General features: G+C 46.5%; 1 protein-coding gene across 1 annotated transcript in view; it reads right to left on the bottom strand.

Annotated features, from left to right (window-relative positions):
* PBLD (phenazine biosynthesis like protein domain containing) overlaps positions 1–15,659 on the bottom strand; it is a 38,485-nt gene that overhangs the window by 12,749 nt on the left and 10,077 nt on the right. Inside the window, exon 4 of the mRNA XM_070057146.1 lies at positions 9,621–9,757. Coding sequence (XP_069913247.1) covers positions 9,621–9,757 — 137 coding nt within the window. The remainder of the gene's footprint in view (positions 1–9,620; positions 9,758–15,659) is intronic.

Below are 15,659 nucleotides of genomic sequence, written 5' to 3' on the forward strand. Positions count from 1 at the left end.
AAAAAGAAATATGTTTTCTTTTGAGAATGAAAATTAATTTTAATCACAAAATGCTCACTAGATTTTGAATTTTTTTAAATATTTTTTTTGACAGGCAGAGTGGACAGTGAGAGAGAGAGACAGAGAGAAAGGTCTTCCTTTTGCTGTTGGTTCACCCTCCAATGGCCGCCACGGCCGGCGCGCTGCGGCCGGCGCACCACGCTGATCCGATGGCAGGAGCCAGGTGCTTCTCCTGGTCTCCCATGGGGTGCAGGGCCCAAGCACTTGGGCCATCCTCCACTGCACTCCCTGGCCACAGCAGAGAGCTGGCCTGGAAGAGGGGCAACCGGGACAGAATCTGGCGCCCCGACTGGTTCTAGAACCCGGTGTGCCGGCGCTGCAAGGCGAGGATTAGCCTATTGAGCCGCGGCGTGGGCCTAAATATTTATTTTTATTTATTTGAAAGGTACAGTTAAAGAGAGAGGGAGAGATCTTCCAACTGCTGGGTCACCCCCCCCCCCAAACGGATTCAATGGCCAGGGCTGAGACAGGCCAAGGCCAGGAGCCAGAAACTTCATCTGAGTCTCCCACACAGGTGCAGGGGCCCAGGCACTTGGGCCATCCTCCACTGCTTTCCCAGACACATTAGCAGGGAGATGGATCAGAAGTGGAGCAGCCAGGACTCAAACTGGTGCCCTCATGGGATGTTGGCGCTGCAGGTGATGATTTAACCCATTACACCTCAACACTGGCCCCAGATTTTGAATTCTTAAGAAATCCCAAGACAAATGCATATTTGTTTTGGCCAAATTTGCCATTCTTGAGTTCCTAAAACCCAGAAGATAAGAATTATGGTGGTTAAGATGCCAGATGGGATGACTGCACCCCATATCAGAGTGCTTGGGTACAGTCTCAGCTCCCCTTCCGATTCCAGCTTCCTGCTAATGCACACCCCAGGAGGCAGCAAGTGATTGCTCACTTACTTATGTCCCTGTCATCCACGGGGAGACCCAGACTGAGTTTCTAGCTCCTGGCTTTGGCTTGGCCTAACCCTGGCTGTTTTTAGCATTTGGAAAGTGAACTGGAAGATAGGAGATTTCTGTCTCTCTTTCTCTCTCTGTCTCTCTTCCTGTCAAATAAATAAAATAAATTAATATTAAAAAATATAATGGGGAATCATGAGAAGGATTCAATTTGGACAGCCTTAGAAACAAAAGAAAAAGAATGCATTCATCCAGAATATTGGATTTGGGTGCCAATAATTTTTCTCGTTCACACTACAAACTTCTTTTCCATTGCTACATAGCAGCTATTAATTCTCTTGCTTTAATATCCATTTCTCTTTGGCAATCTCACGTGAATCCAATTTCCAACAACACAGAGATGTATGCTTTTCTGTACTGCATCGGGACACTGAGGTTCCATCTTCTTATGACCCACAAAAAGAGTATCAGGAAGTCAGAGTAAAGTTTTAAAATACTCCCATCTGGTGGCAGTTTAGAAACATGGCAGCCTAAACATGATAGCCCTGCCTTTTCAGTCTTTGCACCATTGTTCTTCTGTGGTAGACAGAAACCAGTAAAACCACCTGGATGTACAAAGTTCTTTTTTTAAAAAAAATATTTATTTTGTTTACTTGAAAGACAGAATTAGAGAGAGAGGTAGAGACAGAGAGAGGTCTTCCATCTGCTGGTTCACTCCCCAGATGGCTGAAGCCAGGAGCTAGGAGCTTCTTCCGGATCTCCCACATGGGTGCAGGGACTCAAGGACTTGGGTCATCCTCCACTGCTATCCCAGGCCATAGCAGAGAGCTGGATCAGAAGAGGAGCAGCCAGGACTAGAACCAGCGCCCATATGGGATGCCAGTGTCTCAGGCCAGGGCTTTAACCCGCTGCACCTCAGTGCCGGCCCCACAAAGTTCTAAAACCATTCAGGAAGACACAGGAGATTCCTTTTTAAGCACTTGGATTTCCTGTAGAAAAGCTATTTCAGACAATGCAGCTCTCAAACCCAGGCCATCTCCAGTTGTTCCTGAGGGTCGTTATTGACACTACCCCAGCTCTATCAGAGAACCCAAGGTTCATACTCATTTTATATATCTTGCCCATGCTGCCTGCACTAGTGAGAACACAAAAGCAGGGGCAGGCATTTGGTGCAGCGGTTAAGACATTGCTTGGAGGCCGGCGCCGTGGCTCACTAGGCTAATCCTCCGCCTAGCAGCGCCGGCACAACGGGTTCTAGTCCCGGTCGGGGCGCCGGATTCTGTCCCGGTTGCCCCTCTTCCAGGCCAGCTCTCTGCTATGGCCAGGGAGTGCAGTGGAGGATGGCCCAGGTGCTTGGGCCCTGCACCCCATGAGAGACCAGGAGAAGCTCCTGGCTCCTGCCATCGGATCAGCGCGGTGCGCTGGCCGCAGCGCGCCAGCCGCGGCGGCCATTGGAGGGTGAACTAACGGCAAAAGGAAGACCTTTCTCTCTGTCTCTCTCTCTCTCACTGTCCACTCTGCCTGTCAAAAAAAAAAAAAAAAAAAAAGACATTGCTTGGAATACCTGCATCCCATATCAGATCGCTGGGGTCCCACTCCCAGCTCTGCTTCCTGCTAATGCATACCCCAAGAGGCAGCAGTGATACCTCAAGTGCTTGGGTCCCTGCCAACCACGAGGGAGGCAAGGATTGAATTCCTGGCTCTGGCTCTGGCCTGGTCCAACACCAGCTTTTGTGGGCAGTTGAGAAGTGGACCAGTAGATACAAGATTTCTCTGTCTGTCTCTCTTTCACTCTGCCTTTCAAATAAATACTTTTTTTGAATTTTAAATCAGTGATTGTTGATTAAGAAGAATTTTTAGAAGGAAGTTTTGCCATAATTCATCATAATATATTCCCATTCACTCAACAGTTATCTATTTAGTGCCTGCTATGTGTGAGGCAGGGTATGTTGGAACAAGTCAGAACAGGGAAGGATCTCATAGAATTTGCAGTCTAGTGAGGCAGACAGTCGTTGAATGAATGCCAGGTGCGATGCGTGTTACCAGCTGGGAAATATGGGATGCTGTGTAAGCACACACAGGAAAGGACGTCCATTCCAATGGTGAGGATGGTGGTTCAAAGCACAGGCTCTGTGGTCAGGCGGACCCGGGGTGGGACCTGCGGTCAGCCACTCAGGAATGTGTGACCAGAGGCAAACTACTTAACCTTCTTCTGCCTCTGACTTCTTGATCTGTAAAATGGGGACAATAATACAATCTATCCAATGAGCATTGTGTCGATGAAATGGAATTATAAAAAATGGCTAGCAGCCTGAAGTCTGTTCCCGAAGCTGAGGGTTATGCTCTAGAAGCCAGCAAGGGGGCTTGTGTTGTGGTGCAGCAGGTTAAGCCACCACCTGCGACACTGGCATCCTTCGCGGCCACCAGTGCTAGTCCTGGCAGCTCCACTTCTGATCCAGCTCCCTACTAATGCTGCTGGGAAAGCGGCAGGTGGCCCAAGTCCTTGGACCCCTGCCACACATGTGGAGACCTGGATGGAGTTCCAGGCTCCTGGCTTCTGCCTGGCCCAACCCCAGCTGCTGCTGGCATTTAGAGACTTAACCAGTGGAGGGACGATCTCCCCCGCCCCCACCCCAGTCAGGCTGCCTATGAAAAAAAATGAAAAAATCTGTTTTTAAAAAATGTTTAAAAGCAAAACAAAAATTCCTTTGCAGCCTCCCATTTAAAATCTGAAGCATTTTTCCCTCCTAAAATCCAACATTGTTCCATTCTCTGAGTCCCCTTTGTAGCTGGTACCTTTAGGACTTCTAGCCTCTTTGGTGGCTAATTAGGTTTACAGGTTTACTTCCCCTACCTGACTTGGAAGATCTCAACAGGAGGGATATCTGTAACTCTGGTCCCTAGCCAAGAGTCTGTCATATAAATCATTAAGTATTTGCAGAATAGGGGCTGGTGCTGTGGCATAGTGGGTAAAGCCACCACCTGTGACTCCAGATTTGAGACCTAGCAGCTCCATTTCCTATCTAGGTCTCCGCTAATGTACCTGGGAAAGCAATGGAGGATGGCTCAAGTACTTGGGCCCCAGCACCCACATGGGAGACCCAGAAGCTTCTGGCTCCTGCCTTTGGTCTGGCCCAGTCCTGGCTGTTCTGGCCATTTGGGAAGTGAACCAGCAGATGGAAGATCTGGCTTTCTGTCTCTGTCTCTCTCTCTCGTTCTCTGTGTGTCTCTCTCTCCCTCTGTGTGTGTGTGTGTGTGTGTGTGTGTGTGTGTGTCTGTGTAATTCTGCCTTTCAAATAAATAAATAAATATTTTAAAATATATGTATTTGCAGAATATGTTAATGGTAAGCTACCTACCTACTGAATTATGATCAGTCTTCCAAGGCTCATTGGTATTTTCCTGTGCTCACCTGTGAGCTCACTAAGTGTCTCAGGTGTACCCTATCTCCAGTCATGTTGGAAAAGAAGTCAAGGGAAGAAATCACAGCTTATACTTCTAATTTTTATTGATTATGAATTGAGGCAAGTGATAGAGTAGCCTCCAAGAGAACAAGATTCTCACATCCAGAGTGGAAAAATATGAGTAAGAGACTTGCCAAAAGAATCTTTGGATTCCAACGCTAGTTGTCCTAACAGACCACCAAATCAGCCAGCTCTCACAGGCCCAAAGCCCAAAGAAGAGAATTAGAAGACTATCTGAGGGGCTGGCGCTGTGGCGTAGCAGGTGAAGCTGCCACCTGCCGTGCCAGCATCCCATGTGGATCGAGCATCGGCTGCTCCACTTCCAATCCAGCTCTCTGCTATGGCCTGGAAAAGCAATGGAAGATGGCCCAACTCCTTGGGCCCCTGCACCCTCATGGGAGGCCCAGAAGAAGCTCCTGACTCCTGACTTCAGATCAGCACAGCTCTGGCCAACTCGGAGTGAACCAGCGCATGGAAGACCTGTTCCTCTCTCTCTGACTCTCCTTCTCTCTCTGTGTGTAACTCTGACTTTCAAGTAAATAAATAAATATTTTTATTCATTTATTTTTTGACAGGCAGAGTGGACAGTGAGAGAGAGACAGAGAGAAAGGTCTTCCTTTTCCGTTGGTTTGCTCTTCAATGGCCGCTGCAGCCGGCGCGCTGTGGCCAGCGCACCGCACTGATCCGAAGCCAGAAGCCAGGTGCTTCTCCTGGTCTCCCATGTAGGTGCAGGGCCCAAGCACTTGGGCCATCCACCAGTGCACTCCCGGGTCACAGCAGAGAGCTGGACAGGAAGAGGAGCAACCGGGACAGGACCAGCTCCCCGGCCGGGACTAGAACCCGGTGTGCCAGCGCCGCAGGCGGAGGATTAGCCTATTGAGCTAAAAAAAAAAAAAAAAAAAAAAAGACTATCTGAGAGCTTCCCCAAATTGCAACTTTCTCATTTTCTTTTTTCTTCTTCCATTCATACTGAAGCATATTGCTTTTAATTATGTACAGCTTTTTGCTTAAATTTTTATTTCCTGGAGTTGGTGCTGTAGAATAAGTTAAACAGCACCAGCATCCCATATTGGAGGGCTGGTTCAAGTCCTGGCTGCTCAGTTTCTGACCCAGCTCCCTGTTAATATGCCCAGGAAAGCAGCAGAAGATGACCCAAATGTGTGGGCCTCTGCCACTCTTGTGGGAGACCCAGATGCAGTTCCTGGTACCTGACTTTGGCCTGGCCCAGTCCCTACCATTGTAGCTATTTGGCAAGTGAACTAACAGATGAAAGATCTCGCTTTCTCTCTGTCATTATCTCTCTCTATCACTCTTTCAAATAAATAAAAAGAAATTTATAAATCTTTGTGAATTTAGGCTCAATAGGCTAATCCTCCACCTAGCGGAGCCGGCACACCAGGTTCTAGTCCCGGTTGGGACGCCGGATTCTGTCCTGGTTGCCCCTCTTCCAGGCCAGCCCTCTGCTGTGGCCAGGGAGTGCAGTGGAGGATGGCCCAGGTGCTTGGGCCCTGCACCCCATGGGAGACCAGGAGAAGTACCTGGCTCCTGCCATCGGATCAGCGTGGTGCACCAGCCGCAGCGCGCCAGCCGTGGCGGCCACTGGAGGGTGAACCAACGGCAAAAGGAAGACCTTTCTCTCTGTCTCTCTCTCTCACTCTCACTGTCCACTCTGCCTGTCAAAAAATTAAAAAAAAAAAAAAAAAAAAAAGAGGTGGGACTGAAACCCAGGCATTCCCATATGGGATGCAGGCATCACAAACTCTGCCACAATGCCTGTCCCATAAAGTATATTTTAATAAAGAAATATTTAGGTATATTATATATAGATTCTTTTATATATCTTTAAATTTTTTTATTTATTGATATTATTTATTGGAAAGGCAAAGAGAATGAGAAATCTCCCCTCCCATTTGCTGGTTCACTCTCCACATGCCTGCAACAGCTGGGCCCGAGTCAGGTTGAAGCCAGGAGCCTGAACTCAATCAGATCTCCTATGTGGGTGGCAGAAACCCAAGTACTTAAGCCATCATCTGCTGTCTCCCAGAGTGCACATTATAGGAAGCTGGAACAACAGGAGTCACTGTGCACTTGCTCCACATGTAGGACCTTTGTCCTTAATGAATTGTACTATGAGAATTAACAGTAAAACTTGCCTTCAAACAGTACTTTATACTTTGTGTGTCTGTGTGGGTGCAAACTATTGAAATCTTTACTTATTATAGAGTTGATCTTCTATATATAAAGATAATTAAAAATGAATCTTTTTTTTTTTTTTTTTTTAGTTTTTTGACAGGCAGAGTGGACAGTGAGAGAGAGAGACAGAGAGAAAGGTCTTCCTTTGCCGTTGATTCACCCTCCAATGGCCGCCGCGGCCGGCGCGCTGCGGCCGGCGCACCGCGCTGATCCGATGGCAGGAGCCAGGAGCCAGGTGCTTTTCCTGGTCTCCCATGGGGTGCAGGGCCCAAGCACCTGGGCCATCCTCCACTGCACTCCCTGGCCACAGCAGAGGGCTGGCCTGGAAGAGGGGCAACCGGGACAGAATCCGGCGCCCCGACCGGTAAAAATGAATCTTAATGAAGAATGGGATGAGATTGGGGCTGGTGTTGTGGCACAGCGGGTTAATGCCCTGGCCTGCGGCGCCAGCATCCCATATGGGCGCCGGTTCTAGTCCTGGCTGCTCCTCTTCCAGTCCAGCTCTCTACTGTGGCCTGGGATAGCAGTAGAAGATGGCCCAAGTCCTTGGGCCCCTGCACCCGCATGGGAGATCTGGAGGAAACTCCTGGCTCCTGGCTTCGGATCAGTGCAGCTCCAGTCATTGCGGCCAGCTAGGGAGTGAACTATCAGATGGAAGACCTCTCTCTCTCTCTCTCTCTCTCTCTCTCTCTGCCTCTCCTCTCTCTGTGTAACTCTGATTTTCAAATAAATCTTTAAAAAAAAAAAAAAAAGAATGGAATGGGAGGGAGCAGGAGGTGGGATGGTTTGGGAGTGGGAGGACAGGTATGTGGGGGAGAACTGCTATATTCCAAAAGTTGTACCTATGAAATTTATATTTATTAAATAAAATATTTTTTTTGACAGGCAGAGTGGACAGTGAGAGAGAGAGACAGAGAAAGGTCTTCCTTTGCCATTGGTTCACCCTCTAATGGCTGCCGCAGCCGGCATGCTGCAGCCGGCGTACCGCGCTGATCCGATGGCAGGAGCCAGGTACTTATCCTGGTCTCCCATGGGGTGCAGGACCCAAGCACTTGGGCCATCCTCCACTGCACTCCCTGGCCATAGCAGAGAGCTGGCCTGGAAGAGGGGCAACCGGGACAGAATCTGGTGTGCCGGCACCGCAAGGCAGAGGATTAGCCTAGTGAGCTGCGGCGCCGGCCCTAAAATATTTCTTAAAAAAAAAAAAAAAAAAAAAGGAAGCTGGATTGGGAGATTGGGAGCAGAGCCGGAACTCAGCTATGGGATGCAAGCATACCAAGCAGTGTCTTAACTACTGCAACAAACTCTCACCCCAGATAGATCCTCTAAGCCTGCTGCTTAGGGAATGTACAAGAGGACAGAAGTAAGTTGGGCAATAATGCCAATTCTTATTATCTGGAGAAAATTGAATATATAAATCACTCAAAACTATTCTCAAAACTCTTCAAGGCTATTAAATGGTGACACAGGGGCCAGTCACTAAGTCTCTTGATAGGCAGTTACATTCAATTTCATGGCTCCTTGACAGGAAGCTATGTTTACCAGAAGGCTTCTGGTTAATTATTCTCTCACTAATCTTCCCAGACTCTTGTGTTACTGGGAAAAGCCTATTAACTTTATTACCTGCTGCATTCAGTGGAGGGAAAATGCCAGCTACAAGGTTAGATAATGAATGCCCAGATCACAGCACGATGAGGACTCTCAATCGCCATTTTACTGCTCCACTCATTGAGGGTGCAAAGAAGTGTCTTACAGACTTGATTAACAATGTCCCCCTATTTGAGGGCCACCTGGACAGCTCCCCACATTGACTGCACGCTGGAGCCACGCGGGGAGCTTTGGAGAATGTGGGGGCCCAGAGAGTGTGCTGTAAGTAGTCTGCGGTGCCAGGGGCGTTTGGATCACTAAGGCTCCTCGGCTGAGTTTTGTGTGCAGGCCAAGCTGAGATTCTCTGAGCTCCAGTGCTACCAGTGCACACTTCCCCCAGTTTAATATGACTTATTTTAAAATTCCCAACTGCTTACTGTCTCCTCAAGAAACTCTCAAACTACTCTATACTAACTGCTCTCAGTGGAAGGGGACCTCACTGTTTCCTACTCCCCACGGGCCAACACAAAGTCCCAAAGATCAAGGAATATTAAATCATCATAATCAAAAAGCATATTTAAAATGAAAATTTCAGTAACCTAAATTCTCTGTACATGAATATTTCAGCTTAATCCCTTCTACCTCCTATGTAATTCCTTACAAAATGTCTCATTTCCTTGCTCTTGAAAAGAATTCCTAACTGTCTGAACTCCAGATAAAGCTAAATATATCCAGCTAGAATCTTATGTCGAATGCAATATCAGCCATGTCTAGTCACATAAAACTCATCTAAGTTCATTCTCAACATTTGGTGCTTACTAAATGAAAACCTGATGGCTAAAAGGGAACTCCAGTACTTTTTCTTTAATTGATTCTTAATTCCTCTTTATATGAGTCTTCATTGCTCTGGACTTAACCTAGGTGTAAAAATTCTCATCACATAATTTGGTCAAAATCAACTTGCAGACACTGATACCATAAAAAGTCACATAAACCAAAGTTTTTTTTTTTCCCCTAGGAAATGACTGGTTAGGGGCCAGCATTGTGGCATAGTGGGTAAAACTGCTGCCTTTGACGCTGGCTGGTTTCAGTCCCGGCTGTTCCACTTCAGATCCAGCTCTCTGCTAATGTGCCTGGGAAAGCAGTGGAAGATGGCCCAGGTGCTTGGGCCCCTGCACCCACATGGAAGACCTGGAGGAAGCTCCTCCTGCCTCCTGGTTTCAGCCTGGCTAAGCCCTGGTTATTGCAGTCATCTGGGGAGTGAATCACTGGATAGAAGACACCTCTCTTTCTCTCTAACTCTGCCTTTCAAATAAATAAATCTTTACCCCCCCCCCAAAAAAAAGAAGGAAAGAAATGACTGGCTCTATAGGAATCTACAATACTAGATACTGCACTTTAAAACCAGACTTACATTTTCTAGAAGGCAAACAGCAGCAGGATTTCCACGAAATGCTTTTGCTGTGAATGCATCTACTATGAAAATAGGGAGCTTCATCTTCCTGGCAAGCTGCTTTTGCAGTCTCATAAGTGCTGGTAGCCTTCTTATTACTGCAAAAAATCAAAAAGTTAATGTTTTACTTGGTATACAAGTCAAGTAAGCGATTATCCTAATACATCTACATTTAAAGATATATTATCACCTATTTTAAAATAAAATTTTTAAGATTTATTTATTTATTTATTTGAAAGACAGAGTTACAGAGAGGATCTTCAATCCACTGGTTAACTCCCCCAAATGGCCACAATGGCCAAGGCTGGGCCAGGCGAAAGCCAGGAGCCAGGAAATTAATCTGGGTCTCCCACATGGGTGCAGGGGCTTAGGGACTTGGGTCATCTGCTGCTGCTTTCCCAGGTGCCTTAGCAGGGAGTTGGATTGGAAGTAGAATAGCTGGAAATCAAAATGGCACCCACATGGGATGCTGGCACCACAGGCTACCCCTTAACCCACTGTGCCACAGTGCTGGCCACCATCACCTGTTTTTTTTTGTTTTTTGTTTTTTTTTTTTTTAAGCCTCTAAATAGAATTTGTCTCAAAGAACTGGTTTAATGGAACTTTTAAAAACTTTTTATTGGATTTTCAGATTGTACATAGAACTTAGAAGCATAATCATATTTTTCTTATAGAGTAGCCAAAAACTAGCTTAGGCAATGTTAATAAAGTACACAAAATATCCAAGAGTCACATATGTTGCCTACTACATATCCCAGTAAGGACTGGGTTCTACTGTCAAGCAACATAATGGAACATTGGCAACATGGGCAGCAGCTTAACCTTTTGTGCCACAATCCAGCCCCCAGGGTTCCTGTTCTTAACATATACCCTGTGCCTTAATATACTTGTGCTTTAGCATAAATTCAAGGATCAGAGTTTGGGAAACTATTACTTAAACTTTAAGTTCTAAGATATTGTAAATTATCACTAAATAAGAGAAAGTTAGCCTTAAGTATTTTTTAAAATATTTTTATTTATTTATTTGACAGGCAGAGTTACAGGCAGTGAGAGAGAGACAGAGAGAAAGGTCTTCCTTCCATTGGTTCACCCCCCAAATGGCCGCTACTGCCAGTGCTGCGCCGATCTGAAGCCAGGAGCCAGGTACTTCCTCCTGGTCTCCCATGCGGGTACAAGGGCCCAAGCACATAGACCATCCTCCACTGCCCTCCCAGGCCACAGCAGAGAACTGGAGTGGAAGAGGAGCAACTGGGACTAGAACCAGCACCCATATGGGTTGCCAGTGCTGCAGGTGGAGGATTAACCAAGTGAGCCACTGCGCCAGCCTCTAGTCTTAAGTATTAAAATAATTTCTTAAACCATAATTGCACTTAAAAACTCAGGATTTGGGGGCCGGCATTGTGGCATAGTGGGTTAAGCTGCTGCCTACAATGCCAGCATCCCATAAGGTTGCTGGTTCAAGTCCCAGCTGCTCTGCTTCCACCTGGGAAAGCAATTGAAGATGGTCCAAGCCCAGGGGACCCTGCGCCCATGTAGGAGACCTGGATGAAGTTTGTGGCTCCTGGCTTTGGCCAGGCCTAGCCCAGGCCCTGCCATTGCAGCCACTGGGGAATGAACCAGCAGATGAAGATTCTCCCTCCCCCTCCCCCTCTCCCTCTCTGTAACTCTGCCTTTCAAATAAATAAAATAAATCTATGTTTTTAAAAAAAAACTCAGGATTTTAAATTTCTCTCAGAATTTGTAGACACTCAAGAACACTAGGGCAGGCCCTGGAACAAGAAACACTAGAGGACCATCCTGTCTTATTTTAGAAAGGGAACAAGATTCATTTTTTTATTAAATGAAAGAAGTTGTTGATAAAGTCCAAGTTTCTTAAGAACACTTAAATGTTTGTTTGTTTCATTTGAAAGGCTGAGTGACAGAGAGAGATCTTCAATCTGCTGGCTCATTCCCCAAATGCCTGCAACAACCAGGACTGGGCAAGTTGAAGCCAGGAGCCCAGAACTCTAGCTGGGTCTCCCATGTGGGTAACAGGGATGTGAGTACTTGGGTCATCATCTTCTGCTTTCCCAGGCACATTTGTAAGCAGCTGCATGTGAAGCAGAGGAGGCAGGACTTGAACCAGCGATCCAATGTGGGATGCGGGTATTGTAAGCAGCAGTTTAACTTGCTGCACTGCAATGTCTGTCACACATCTTTAAGTCTCTTTTTGCTAAGCTGTTTTTTAGTTACCAACTTGGTATATGAGTATAATCTTCTTATAAAGTATAAGATAGAACAGAAGAAGGTAAAGTCACAATTCCCTGCCCCACCGCCTTCTCCAAGAGTCCATTTGCTTTGTTTTAGAAAACACCGTAGAGACTTCCTTGAAGTCCAATCTTGGCCCCGTTTACCATGAAAATGCAGGGAAATCATAGACTTCCTTACTCAAATAGCTTAGTCATTTGTCCCTCTGTAAGTTTTAGCTTTTTTTGTGTGTATGGTCTCCTCTGGGTACAGACAACAGAAAGTTGATTCCTGTCATTTTGTAACTGTTAACATATAAGAACTACTTAGCCTAGCTTTATTTATAAGTAAATCTAGTTTACTTGTGAATAAAGCCAGTTTAATAATAAAGTACTGGCATTCAAAATGTACACAAACTCTATCTACCTTTTTCAACTGGCAATTAGAAAATAAAGTATCGGGGCTGGGGCTGTGGATCAGAGGGTTAAAGCCATGGCCTGCAATACCAGCGTCCCATACGGGCGCCAGTTGGAGTACTGGCTGCTCCGCTTCCAATCTAGCTCCCTGCTAATGTGCCTAGGAAAGCAATGGAAGATGGCCCAAGTCCTTGGGCTCCTTCACCCATGTTGGGGACCCAGAAGAAGCTCCTGACTCCTGGCTTTGGCCTGGCCCAGCCCTGGTCATTGCAGCCATTTGGGTAGTGAACCAGAAGATGGAAGATCTCTGTCTCTCCTTCTCTCCCTGTAACTCTGCCTTTCATATAAATAAATAAATCTTAAAAAAAAAAAAGAAAGAAAAAGAAGTGTCAAAAAGAATTACAAATAAGTAAAATAGGTTTTAAATCAAAATTTGGAAGAAAATTAATTTCTAAATTAGTTTCATCTAACTATAATATACATATAGTACTCAACTACCATTTTTACTTTTTTATCTTTTGTTTAAAGATGTATTTATTTCTGTGAAAGTCAGAGTTACAGAGAGGCAGAGGCAGAGAGAGAAAAAGAGAGAGATCTTCCATCCGCTGGTTCACTCCCCAAGTGGGTGCAATGGCCAGAGCTGGGTCCATCCAAAGCCAGGAGCTGGGAGTTTTTTTGGGGTTTCCCACATGCGTGCAGGAGCCCAAGAACTTGGGCCATCTTCTACTGCTTTCCCAGGCCACAGCAAAGAGCTGGATTGGAAGTGGAGCAGCCAGGATTCAACTGGCACCCACATGGGATGCTGGGACTGTAGGCAGCAGCCTTATCCACTATGCCATGGTGACAGCCCCATACTTTCTTATTTTTTTTAAGATTTTTTTTTTTTTTTTTTTTTTGGACAGGCAGAGTGGACAGTGAGAGAGAGAGACAGAGAGAAAGGTCTTCCTTTGCCGTTGGTTCACCCTCCAATGGCCGCCGTGGCTGGCGCACCGCGCTGATTCGATGGCAGAAGCCAGGTACTTCTCCTGGTCTCCCATGGGGTGCAGGGCCCAAGTACTTGGGCCATCCTCCACTGCACTCCCTGGCCACAGCAGAGAGCTGGCCTGGAAGAAGGGCAACCGGGACAGAATCCGGTGCCCCGACCGGGACTAGAACCCGGTGTGCCGGCGCCGCAAGGCAGAGGATTTATTTTCTTATTTCTTATTTTTAAAGGTGGAGAGACAGACAGATCTTCCTTCTGCTGGTTCACTCTTCAAATGGTCGCAACAGCAAGGGCTGGGCCAGGTAGAAGTCAGAAGCCAGGAATTCCATCCTGATCTACCACATGGGTGGCAGAGGTCCAAGCATTTGGGCCATCTTCTGCTGCCTTCCCAAGCACATTAGCAGAGAGCTGGATCAGAACTGGAGCAGCCAGGACTCAAACTGATGCTCTAAAATAGGTTGCCAGCGTCACAAGTAGCAGCTTACTCCACTGCACCACACCAGCAGCCCCCGTATGTTTACTTTCATGAATAGTTCCTAGATTTCACAGTAGCTCCAAAACACCACCTTTGTTAAAAATATTCATAGGCTAATTCTGAATTCCTCAATCACATTTATGTTCAAACAGCCATTGTTCTGGAAACTTCTCATTTTCTGCTGAAAGTGAAAGTTCTCATCATTTGTGATTTATCATTTATCAATTGTATTTTATAAACACATTTGATTGAACGTAAGACAAAAATAGTATGACATAAGATGGAAAAAGAGTAGTTAATAAAAACCAACCCTAAGGTAGCCCAGGTATTGGACTTACCAGAGAAAGACATTAAATCAGCTATTTTACATATGTTCCAGGAGCAGTCATTGTGGTAGAGTGGGTTAAGTCACCCCTTGGGAGGTCCATAATCCATACAGGAGTGAGGCCATCCAGTGGGGTTGGAGGTCTGTGCACCCCTCAGACATAGACAGAATGTCCTGCACAAGCAGGCTGCCAGCTGTGGCTGGAAAGCCTGTCTCCAGACTGGCAGGCCTCTCTCCCACTAACAGCTTCCTGTGCTGCATGTGTGACCTTGCAGTTTTCAGTCAGGCCTTCAGGTTGGTTGCAATCCAGTTTGCAATCCAGCTGGCAGAGGAAGGGGCTGAGTCCCGAGGGAGAGTCAGGCTGTCTCCAGGAGACCTCCAAGCCTCGGGCACTCCGCCTGGTCTCCTCTTTGACCAGATGCTTTCCTATCAAGTAAAAGTTTCTGCCTCTTTGCAAATTGTTTCCCGGCTTTTTATGCCTATACTAAGCTGAGGAAAAGAACCCATGAAACTCGCTCCTACAACCACCCTAGCCTCCGGCACTGGTAAACAGCAGTACCTGGGATTAAAGTCTGCCTCTGCTTCTGATCCAGCTTCCTACTAGTGGGCCTGGGAGGCAGTAGATGATGGCTCAATAGTTGGATTACTGTCATCCATATGGTAGATGTAACTGAAACTCTGCCTTTCAAATGAATAAATCTTTAAAACAAATTTAAACAAACAAACAAAAAAAATTAAAATGGTCTAACTGAGGCAGACACTGTGCCCCTGCGTGGGACAGCTGCATCTCCTATCAGTGTGCCTGTTAGTCCCAGTTACTCTGCTTCAGATTCAATTTCCCACTAATACATCCTGAAAGGAAGCCCTGCCACTCATGTAGGAGACCTGGATGAGTTCCAGCTTCCTAGCTTTGGCCTGGCCCAGCCCTGGCTGCTGTGGGCATTTGAGGAGGGAACCAGCAGACAGAAAACTCTCTCTCATTCTGCCTTTCAAGTAGATGAAAATAAACATTTTAAAATAAAAATGACATAATTCCTTTCTACAATAGGTTAACTTTAGATTCAAAGATGAAGATAGACTGGTAGCAAAATAGTGGAAAAAAGATGTGTCATGCAGAGTAGCCAAAAGGGATTGGGTAGTGGCTGTCTCAGGGTTAGACAAAACACACTTTAAGATAAAAGTTGGGGGCCAGTGCTGTGGCATGGTGGTAAAGCTGCTGCCTTCAGTGCCGGCATCCCAAATGGGCACTGGTTCGAGTCCCAGCTGTTCCACTTCCAATCTAGCTCTCTGCGATAGCCTGGGAAAGCAGTGGTGATGGCCCAAGTCCTTGGGCCCCTGCACCCACATGAGAGACCCAGAGGAAGCTCCTGGCTCCTGGTTTTGGATCAGCCCAGCTCCAGCCATTGCAGCCATTTGGGAGTGAATCAGCAGATGGAAGACCTCTCTCTCTGCCTCTGCCTCGGCCTTTGCCTCTGCCTCTGCCTCTCTGTAACTCTGCCTTTCAAATAAATAAATAAAATATTAAAAAAAAAGATGTTACTAGAAGCAAAGGACATTTTATAATGATGAAAGGATT

This window comes from Oryctolagus cuniculus, chromosome 15 (assembly GCF_964237555.1).
Source record: "Oryctolagus cuniculus chromosome 15, mOryCun1.1, whole genome shotgun sequence".
Lineage (NCBI taxonomy): Eukaryota > Metazoa > Chordata > Mammalia > Lagomorpha > Leporidae > Oryctolagus > Oryctolagus cuniculus.